Source organism: Chenopodium album, chromosome 4 (genome assembly GCF_948465745.1).
Source record: "Chenopodium album chromosome 4, dcCheAlbu1.1, whole genome shotgun sequence".
Lineage (NCBI taxonomy): Eukaryota > Viridiplantae > Streptophyta > Magnoliopsida > Caryophyllales > Amaranthaceae > Chenopodium > Chenopodium album.
Window position 1 is genome coordinate 65,619,463 of NC_137837.1, and position 11,173 is coordinate 65,630,635.

Sequence of the window (11,173 nt, forward strand, 5' to 3'; positions counted from 1 at the left end):
AGTGATCAAGGTCTGCAACGACGACCATCGGCCGATGGATTTCCATCGGGCTAGGCAGATTCGAAGGGTCGTTTGTGCAGCTAAACCATCGCCCGATGGCTGGCTCTTGCTGGCAGATTTGCAGAACCGATTTTGGAAGGCTGTAACTCACAATATAGGAATAATATGAAGGCATGCAACCTATCATTGGAAAGCTCTTCAAGTCTAGTTTCCAACCCAACTTGAATCACCTCAATCCGATCTTTAGAACTCGAGATATTGCTGAAACAATGCACAAAGGTCCTTTTTGATACTTTGCAAGCCTTCATTTTCCTTTGTTCCTAACTCAAATTCAATTCCGAAAAGTGCATATCGATCCTTGTGGATGCTATTTTCAATTCTCATGCATATAATCATTAGAGACAACATCCACGAGCATAAATCCCTTGGTCAATGAACTCGATCCATCTATTTCCATTAAAATATCATTCGAATCATCTCCAAACACTTCGAAAGCGTCCAAATAAATGACTACGAATTCACCTGAAACATTAAGAAATACACAAACGGAGCGTAATAGAGCGATATATGATGACTTATGCAAAAATGACCCTAGAATCGACCAAAAAGACTAAGAATAAGGTATAAAAACTAACCTAAACGTGCCTAAGAACCCTATATAAATATGATTCATCAAATTCCCCCAAGCTAAACCGTTGCTTGTCCCTAAGCAACACTTGATTCAAGACGGAGAAATAAGACAAATAAGACTTCCAGGGAACCTGAATAAGACCGACTTGACTCTCGAGAAAACTATCAAACCTAACAAAAGTTAGCGAAGCTGAAATCTGGCTCGGATACATATAGAACCACGTAGCACTCATAGTCCTGCAATTAACTCACCGATCTAGAGGCCACAAACAGTCTCTTTCCAAGCTAGTCTCCGCCGATTTCCTGTAGATATGCTGAAGTCGAGCACGAGAGGTGCCCTACTAGCTTAGGGTTATAACAGACACTCAACCTATACCATGTCGACTCGGAATGCAACAATTACTCTTTAACTTTGACTCAAAACTCAGTTCACTTAATCATAACTTATGCACGAAGATCAAAAGGTCTTTATGAGGGTTGTAATGGGGCTAGGGTGAGAGGTATGATTAACATTTTGGGAGATGTGAGAGTTGAACTAGCTGGGAGAGTGGTAATAATAATTTACAATAACAACACAACCAAATGCATGCCGAAGATAACCTCGTTTAGCAACAAAAATCACTATACACCAAAGTAATTTGATTTTCTCTTCTTCCCTTCCTTCTTCAACCCTTATTTATTTATTTAATCTTTTTTTTTTTTTTTAACTTTTTCACCCCTTCATTTTCTCTTTTTTTCATTTTTTTTTGAAAAACCTTGAGCTTCCATTCAAAATCTCCTTTATTACACCACGAAGCAAATATTTAGCCAAATGAAAATTCACAAATCACAAGATAGACCACTCCCCCAAGCTAGGCTCGGGAATAGTAACCAATTGAGACCGAAGGCTTGCAATATGGCTAATTCAATGAAGGGTAAAGCTCAACATGGGTAACAATTAAGGAGCAAATGTACAAAAATAACTTCCGGAGGCTCAAATTGAGAAAAAGAAAGACCTTTATCATTTCAATCATGCACTCACAACAACCAAATTACTACGAGTCTCAAGGCAAAATCAAGATCAGAGTTGCACCAGGAACGACTATCACACATACAAAAATTTAGACTTTTATAAATGTGACAGTCAATCAATCAGGTTTTGAAAACTCACATGGCTTGGGGTCTACCAAAATATCGACTAGCTAGACTCAAAAAGAGCAATACATCTTTCCACAAACCAATTAGTCGCAGGCTACATTGCTACGCAATTATCAACGTATAAAGCACATCGATCAAATTTCAAAATCATAACTATAATGAGAAGAAGCTCAAGAGAGTCTAATCTAATCCGCACACGGTTTGAAGTCAAACAAATGGAAAATAGGCACAAGAATGCATTATTCGAAAACACAACTAAACTAAGAAATCAATACATTTTTTTCGTTGCGCATAAACTCCCATCCCTAATAGACGGTACAAACCATGCAACACCTACATAAAGCAATAAAACTACACTATGAAATCATTAAAAGATAGATATCCCTCCCCCAAGCTAGAATGAAACACAGTGTCCTCACTGCAGCAAAATAAAATACAAGAGAGAGAGACGAGAAAGAAAAGCTCACTCTGCAGGATCCTCGTCGACAGAAGAGGTGTCGACTGTAGTGTCATTAGATGTAGCGGTGGTGCCAGAAGCTACTATCTGCTGACGTAGAGAAACAACCTCTGAATTCAAGGCGTGAAACCGTTGCTCCAAATTGCCGAAATGATCAATAACCTCCTGAGCAAACGTACCAATGTTAGCCATGAATTGCTTGAACATCTCTATAGTGATTGGATCGCTGCTAGACCCCTCGAAACTGACACTATGATGAAAAGGGTGGGATGGAATAGTCCCACGAGAAGAAGTATGACAGATTTGTGAATTGTCACCAACCAAAGGCGGAGGGGCCGAAGAAGATCCTTGCTTTGTAGAATGCACACCTGTTTGGATGATTGTTTTGATGTTGGGGGTAGGCGAAAACAAAAGGGCATCTGGAGTTCCCATTCAAGTCACAAGAGTGGGCAAAACAACATAAGGAGTCGGATGTGAGTCCTTCTCCTCTCCCTTAACCTGCCATACAAACAAACCAATCTTTGGTAACAACAACCATCCATATCGTTCCATGCTCACATTATCAAGGAGTGCATATGAGTTCAACTTCTTAAAGTAAGAAAAATCGATCCCCAGATGCGTAGCAAAGACGGTTACAAAGTTTCCCATAGTGATAGGCCATTTCGGCTTGTTTCTCTCCACAAGAAATGCGGCAATGGGGAATTTTCCGAAATCCAATTGACCCATCCTATCTCGATCACCATGTAAGAACCACCAAAGCATCTTGAAATCACTTGTAGAAATTTATCCCATCTCCGTCTTTGGAAAGAACACTTGTAGAAGCAAGCGATGTAGAATACGAGGCGCAGGGTTCACAATTGAAAAAGACTTAGTAAGACTAACTTTCCAATCATCTCAACCTGTGAGTTCTCTCCAAAACATTTTTTGGTGAAAGTGTAATCCATTCTTGTCACCCCAAAACAAACCAAACTCTGATGGGCCAATAGTTCCATCACAAGGCCACTCGAAAATTTCATTAACCTCCTTTGGTGTCATTGAATGTGCCACTCCATCAAGAGAAAAAGATATGTCACCATTATCAGACACTACTAAAGAATTAAGAAACTCAATAACCAAATCCGAATAAACCTCTTCCTTCAAATTAAGAACTTTTGACCAACCACACCTTCGACCTATTTCTTGCAAAAAATCGTCAACCCCAAGCTTCTTACCATCGTCTTGTAAATAACAAAGTGTTGGTTTGATTTTTTGGTCTTGAAGTGAAAAACCAAGGCCTTCTTTACTCAAACTTGAGGAAGGGTGAGAGGTGGAAGGTGGGTTGGTATGAGAAGTGTTTGGAGGGGATTTATGTGGTAGTTTGGGAAGCTTCTTTGAAGGCGAGGCTCTTGCTTTTCGAGGTGGGTTTCTCTTTGTGGGAGTGGATATTAGTGGTGCAAGTGGAGAAGGAGTGGACTTTGGGTGAGAACTAGTGGTTTTTGTGGTTCTCGTGATGCAATGTCACAATCGAATAGTGTAGACACCTAAAAATGTCTCCCCAAAACCAAACCCGTTGATGAAAACCTTTCACCGCCATTATTGGTCGAGTTGAGTATTTAATCTTTGGAGTGCTTAAATTCATGTTCTATCCAATATATTTCATGAACCAATCCAATTTCTAGCTCATTTCCCTAAACCATAACCTATTTTCCACTTTTCGTGTCCACATCGCAAAACTGAGAGAAACTGATTTTATGGATATAAAATTTTGATCCAATTATTATTTTTTTGGATAGGATTTTAAATAAGCTTTCCAACCATATATCATAAGCCCAATTCCGAGCTATAACGAAAAAGATATAAGCAAAACACTAAACTCGGCCTAAAACCGACACCCTTCCACTAAAACGACCATATATTAAAATCTAAATATCATTTTGACTTGATTTTAATTGGGTTGGAAAGTAGAATTGATAAGCTTTCCAATGATATATTATATGCCTTATTCCAAGTTACGGATCAAAAGTTATGATTATTTTAAAAAGGGTAAAAAACTGAAATTACCGCGCAACAGCAAAAATGCCGCGACGCGGCAAAAGCTGACGTGTCACTGGACTTATTCCCGTGACACGGTGCCCATTTTTGTAATTTTGCTCAATTTTCCCCCGTGTCACGGAATTTTGCACCGTGTCACGGTGCAATTTCCCGTGTACTTTTTACACCGTGACACGGCATACTGCACTGTGCCACGGTGGACAATGCCGTGTCACGGAATTTCTTCCCGTGTCACGGTGCACATCCCGTGCCACGGGATTGCTCCGTGTTTTCTCCGCGTAATTCCTAAACGCGTTTTCACTTCCCGTAACCTAAATATTTCCCGTGTCACGGGAAAGTTTCCCGTCTGACGGTGGGATTTCCCGTGTCACGGTACACTTTGCCGTGTCGCGGGATACTTTTTTAGGGTTTTTATCATTTTAGGGTTCCGTGTGCTCCCTCAGCACATTTTCTCTATAAATACCCCCTCATTTCTGATGTACGGGGCACTAATAATCATTCTCTCTCACCTTACACCAAAAATCATTCTCTTCTCCCTCTTTAACCTAATTTCTAGCCTCCTTATTCTTTCATAACAATTCCCTTAAGCACTCCAAGGAGTCTATACTTAACCCGAGGTTCTGTCCTTAAACCAAGGCGTGAAAGGTACAAATAACTGAGGGTTTGGACCAAATCAACTCTACTTTCTATTTAATTTAATTTTTATTTACTTTAAATTTTTTTATTGAATTGAAGTAACTAACTGTTTATTCATGATGTAGCAATTTAAAGGAACGTGCTGAATGTAAGTAATTAATTAAATTAATTACTCTTATTTTATTTTATATTGCTAGTATCATGATTAGGTTATTTTATATTTGATTTGACTAACGGTATTATTGTTAAATTGGTTCCAATGTTAATGTTTATTTTATTATATTTATTGATCACCATATTGCATGTTTAAAGGGAATAATATGTAATTGCAAATCACGCCTAATAAGATAATTTGGACGACCGGTTTAGGTTCCTTTTTAATCTTATTATTAATTGAAGTGATCACCAATATTTTAGAATAATGTGTGCATTAATATTCAACCAATTTAGCTAAATAATAGTTTGGGGCGAATTGAATATTTTGTTTGTATGCCTTTGAGATCACAGGAATGCTTTTCAATATAAGAATCGAGTAGAGGCCAATACGGGAGAATGTGACTCCATGACTCACTTCGTACCATCATCCCCGATCCTCCTTTCGTGGTTCCGAACCATATGGAGTTAGTAATCTCATGGATTATGAATGGGGTGTAACCTTCACGGGTCAATCGTTGTTGCCTTCGTTGTCCCTTTATTCGTGGTTGCCTTTTATGATCCGTGAACGGTTTACAAGTTCCTTAAAAACTTGTTGGCGGCTCCCTACTTTCCTTGTCCCTAATCGTATACGTCAATTCCCACTTCCTATGAGTGCCAAGCATATTCACACATGTTTTAATGTAGGCGCACTTCGAGCGACGCCTACAAATAGCAATAAGCACAAATTACTCCAACCAACACTAATAACCACAATTTCAAAAACCAAATTAGAATCAATTCTAATCAACCACCAACCAAATATCAATGTTCAATCACAATTAATCATCACAAACTCAACAACAATCCAATAATAAAAGATAAAGGTAAAATTTCCAACTTTTATATGAATGTGAACAATTCAAAAAAAGAAATTTGAATTGAAAATAACACCTTTTCTTGTGCAATGTAAACTATATTGTTGTTGATTATCTTTTTTTTTCGTGGAGGGGCTTGTACGGTGGCAGGGAGGGGTGCCGGTGGTGCGCCGGTGGGGCGGAGTGGTGGAGAGAGAGGGAAGGGGGGTTTCTTGGGATTCGTGTAGGCTGGGAACTGTTTTCTTTTTTTTTCGTTTTTTTTGTTTTTTTGGGGATGCGTGCAGGCTGCCTGGGCGCCAGAATCAGCGGGCGCTGGAATTCCAGTGGCCCAGGCAGAACGTTGGGCTGCTGGTGGGGGCTCGGCCCATCGGGCGCTGGCCTGCCCCTGGCTGTGCGGGCTGGTGCCTGCTGTTGGCTGCCTCTGCTTCCTTTTTTTGTTTTAAATGAAAATAAATAAAATTATATACCTTACTAAAAATAACAAAAAAAAACAACGTTAATAGAGTTAGTGAAGTAAAATAACCACAAAAAAAAAGAAACGAAACTAACACTAAAAAAATAAATAAAAATAAATAAAACTAGAAGAATAGCATAAATAAATAAATAAATAAATGAATAGAAAAATTAAAAATGAAGAAAAGAAAGAAAGAAAAATTTAAAACAAAAAGGAAGAGAAACTAAAAAGAAAAGGAAAAACAAAACTAAAAAAAAAAATCAAAATAAAGAAGAATTAGGAAATCGGGTTGCCTCCCGATAAGCGCTCATTTAGAGTCGTGAGCTCGACTTCTTACCTTTGTATCAAGCATCAATTGGTGTATCGGAGAGATAAATCGTCTCCAATTTGCCGATGAAAGCACCCTCGGAATATAGCTTTAAATGTTGTCCATTTACCTTGAATTTCGTGCCGTTTTCACTAGCAACCTCTATGGCTCCATATGCTTTGACATCGATGACTGTGAAAGGCCCGGACCATCTAGACTTAAGCTTTCCAGGAAAAATTCGAAGTCTTGAGTTATAAAGCAACACCTTGTCACCATTTTTGAACTCTCGTTTTTGGATCATCTTATCGTGAAACTTCTTCGTTTGCTCCTTGTAGAGCCTATGATTCTAGTAAGCATCGAGCCGAATCTCATCTAGCTCGTTCAATTGAAGAATTCTCGCTTCACCGGCCTTCTCTAGATCCAAATTAATCTCCTTGATGGCCCATTGTGAAAGGTATTCCATTTTGACCGGTAAATGACAAGCTTTGCCATACACCAACCGATACGGAGCTATCCCTAACGGTGTCTTGTAAGCCGTTCGCAATGCCCATAATGTATCATCCAACTTCAATGAACAATCTTTGCGGGATTTGTTGACTACCTTTTCAAGGATTCTCTTGATTTGTCGATTAGATACCTCAACTTGGCCGCTTGTTTGAGGATGATAGGCCAAACCAACCTTGTGAGTAACTCCATGTTTCTTAAGAAGAGACTTGAAAGTTCCTTGATGGAAATGAGAACCACCGTCACTAATAACAACTCTTGGGACTCCAAAGCGCGGAAAGATGATCTTTTTGAAAAGCTTCATAACGACCTTCGAATCATTAGTAGACGACGCAATAGCTTCGACCCACTTGGTGACATAGTTGACGGCAACCAAAATGTACCGATTCCTCAAGAAGAGGGAAATGGTCCCATAAAATCAATGCCCCAGACATCAAAAGGCTCGACCTCAAGAATCCCATTTTTTGGCATCTCTTGCCTCTTCGATATATTTCCCGTTCTTTGACACTCATCACATGCATTGCAAAAGGCACGAGCATCCTTGAATAATGAGGGCCAATAGAAACCACATTGAAGCACTCGGTAGGCAGTTGCAGTAGAACCAAGATGTCCACTAGAAGGTAGATTATGGCAATGATGAAGGATACCATGAGCATCCCAATCTGCTACACATCTCCGAAACATTCCATCAGCGCACTTTCGATACAAATGAGGGTCATCCCAAAAGTGTCGCTTGGAATCATGGTAGAACTTCTTGCGTTGTTGGTAAGACAAATCCGGAGGATGTGAACCACCTACACAAAAATTAGCATAGTCAGCATACCATGGAGATACAGAAGAAACAGAGAATAAATGATCATTGGGGAAAGAGTCATTTATAGGGCTATTTGAAGTAGACTGAAATCTTAATCGAGAGAGGTGATCCGCAACAACGTTCTCGGCACCCTTTTTATCTCGAATCTCTAAATCAAACTCTTGAAGGAGAAAAATCCATCGAATGAGCCTCGGTTTAGCCTCTTTGTTTGCTAGGAGATACTTCAGAGCGGCATGGTCAGTGTGGACAATTACTTTCGAACCAATGAGGTAAGTTTGAAACTTGTCAAGAGCATACACAATAGCTAAGAGCTCTTTCTCGGTGGTGGCATAATTCATCTGAGCCTCATCCAAGGTTTTACTAGCATAGTAAATGGCATGCAAAACCTTGTTCTTTCGTTGTCCAAGCACAACTCCCACAAGATAGTCACTCGCATCACACATGATCTTGAATGGCAAATCCCAATCCGAAGGTTGTATGATAGGAGCAGTTATCAAAGCCTCCTTAATCCTGTTAAAAGACTCCATACAAGCATCAGTAAACTCAAATGTGGCATCCTTAAGCAATAATTAAGTGATGGGTTTCGCTATTTTTGAAAAATCTTTTATAAATCGGCGATAAAACCCTGCATGACCAAGAAAGCTTCTCACTCCCTTGACATTCACGGGAGGGGGAAGTTTCTCAATCACCTCAATTTTTGCTTTGTCAACTTGGATGCCACGATCAGAAATAAGATGACCAAGTACCACTCCTTCATTGACCATGAAGTGGCACTTTTCCCAATTCAAGACCAAATTGACGTCAGTACAACGTTTAAGCACCTTAGAAAGATTATGCAAGCACATATCAAAGTCAGAACCATAAACACTGAAATCATCCATAAATACCTCCATGATGTTCTCAATGAAATCTGAGAAAATGGCCATCATACACCTTTGAAACATCGTAGGGGCGTTACACAACCCAAATGGCATTCTGCAATAAGCAAATGTACTATAGGGGCATGTGAACGTTGTCTTTTATTGATCTTCCGGATGAATGGGAATCTGAAAGAAACCTGAATGTCCATCCAAATAACAGAAAAAACTACGTTGTGCTAATCTTTCACGCATTTGATCTATAAAAGGTAAGGGGAAATGATCTTTCAAGGTGGCTGTATTTAACCTGCGATAATCGATACACATATGCCAACCTGTGACAACACGAGTAGGAATTAGTTCATTCTTATCATTTTTAACAACAGTTGTCTCCCCTTTCTTAGGAACGACTTGTACCAGGCTCACCCACTTAGAATCTGAGATGGGGTAGATGATGCCTGCGTCAAGAAGTTTCATTACCTCTTTCTTCACCACCTCTTGCATATTAGAATTTAACCGACGTTGTGGTTGGATGCAAGGGCGATGATTCTCTTCCAAATTGATTCTATGCATACAAAAATTAGGACTTATCCCCTGTAAGATCGTCAATGCTATACCCGATTGCCTTTTTATGCATGCGAAGCACAGTCAAAAGCTTAGAAACTTGGCTATCATCGAGTTTAGCACTAACAATTACAGGGCATTCCTCATTAACATCAAGAAATGCATATTTAAGATGAGAAGGCAAAGGTTGAAAGGAATGGTGTCCTTCGAACAAGTGTACTATTCCATTAGTGGGTTCAGAATTATTAGAAAGCTAATATATTCAGTAAGGTCAAGTGATCGGAATGCCTTGGTGGAGGCCGCTTCCGATCAGTAATATTAATGTATAATTAATATTATAGCTTAATCTTGACTGAACCCTTCGGGTCACACCCTAGCAAATATACGAACCCACTCGACGAATTAATTAGGAAGAAATTAATTCGTCGCCCGAGTGTTAAATATTTAGACGTCGGAAATTCGAGCTTGGAGCATCGAAACCAAGCGACGAAGAATATAAAATGTTGAGCCAAAATTTAGGATTAGGCGAGACGAGAAAATGCTTCAAGTAAAAAGTAAAATCCTAGCCACGTGAAAGGCTAGGAAAGCGCGCCCAATAGGTGTATGCCACGTGGCAGCACACATGGCAAAGCACCATGTGGCACCACACGTGGCAGCCGCCACGTTGGAAGCCACCTAGTGGCAGCCGCCAAGTGGCAACGTGCCACGTAGGCAGCGTGCAACGTGGCAACGCGCCATGATGGCGGCACATGTGGCAAGGACCGTGGACCCGGGGCGATGGGTCATGGACACGGGCCAAAATAAAATAGCCCAACCGAACCCAACTTAGGGCTCAAGGTTGGGTGACACATGGTTAGTTCACATTGCATGTGAAATGCCTTGGGGACCAAGTGGAAAAGTGGTCCTCACCTAACCATGTGACACTTGTTACTTGTTCTTTGATTTATTTAACTAAGGATTGAATTCATCAATCTTTCCATGTGGGATCTTTTTGTGAAAAATTCCCACATTGAAAGATGAGTGGAATTCACAAGCTATTCTTCCTTATAAATAGCCAAAGCATGGCTTGAGAATTCTTTGCTTGAGTGGGAGTTAGAAAGAGCATTGCATTTTGGCAAAAACTCTTAAACTCCATTAACACTTGGGTTTTGGTCGGACCTTGCTACCTCCAAGGTAACGAACCTAAAAAGTCGGTGTTCGTCCTTTATGGGTGGATACCGTTGGAGGCTCTCGTATGAGCGGGGCTAAAGCTTTTAAGTAAGAGCCCGACTTTGAGGGCAAAGCACGCGTCAAAGGTAAATTACGATTCTATCCTTTTATGTTTATTTGTCATGCCTTATTATTATGCTTTATGGTTTTATTAATTGCGAGTGGTTCTTTAGGTCGGGGTCGTTTCCACGGTAAGTTGGACTTACCAAACCCCAACAGCGGTATCGGAGCTACTCTCGTTTATTTTTAAAATCATAATATTTTTCAAGGTGATTTTTATGGCTTAATTTTTCTGGTTTAAGTTGCTAATTAGATTAGTAGCTCGTATTATCTATTTTAACCTCATATTTAAGCTACCTTCAGTCCCAAACCCAGATTTCGACCTAAAAATAGTGAATTTTGGGTGGAAAACTCATTCTGGAAGTGCACTTTTTGAGGGATTTTTCGTTTTGACGAAAAATTTTAAGTCTTTCTAACCTTGAAAATTAATTGCATATTTATGGTGGTTATGTAATTGGTTCAATACATATTTTATATGCAATTTTAAACCTCTTTAGGCATGA

General features: G+C 39.7%; 1 protein-coding gene across 1 annotated transcript; it reads right to left on the bottom strand.

The window, feature by feature from the left end:
- Positions 1-7,008: 7,008 nt before the first annotated feature.
- LOC145628032 (uncharacterized) lies at positions 7,009-7,470 on the bottom strand. Its single transcript, XM_081680362.1, has one exon. The coding sequence runs from the start codon at positions 7,468-7,470 to the stop codon at positions 7,009-7,011; it is 462 nt and encodes a 153-aa protein (XP_081536488.1).
- Between the last annotated feature and the right edge of the window lie 3,703 nt (positions 7,471-11,173).

What these genes read in the sequence shown, in the direction of transcription:
- LOC145628032 (XM_081680362.1), bottom strand. Translation starts at nt 7,470, where the DNA reads ATGAAGCTTTTCAAAAAGATCATCTTTCCGCGCTTTGGAGTCCCAAGA.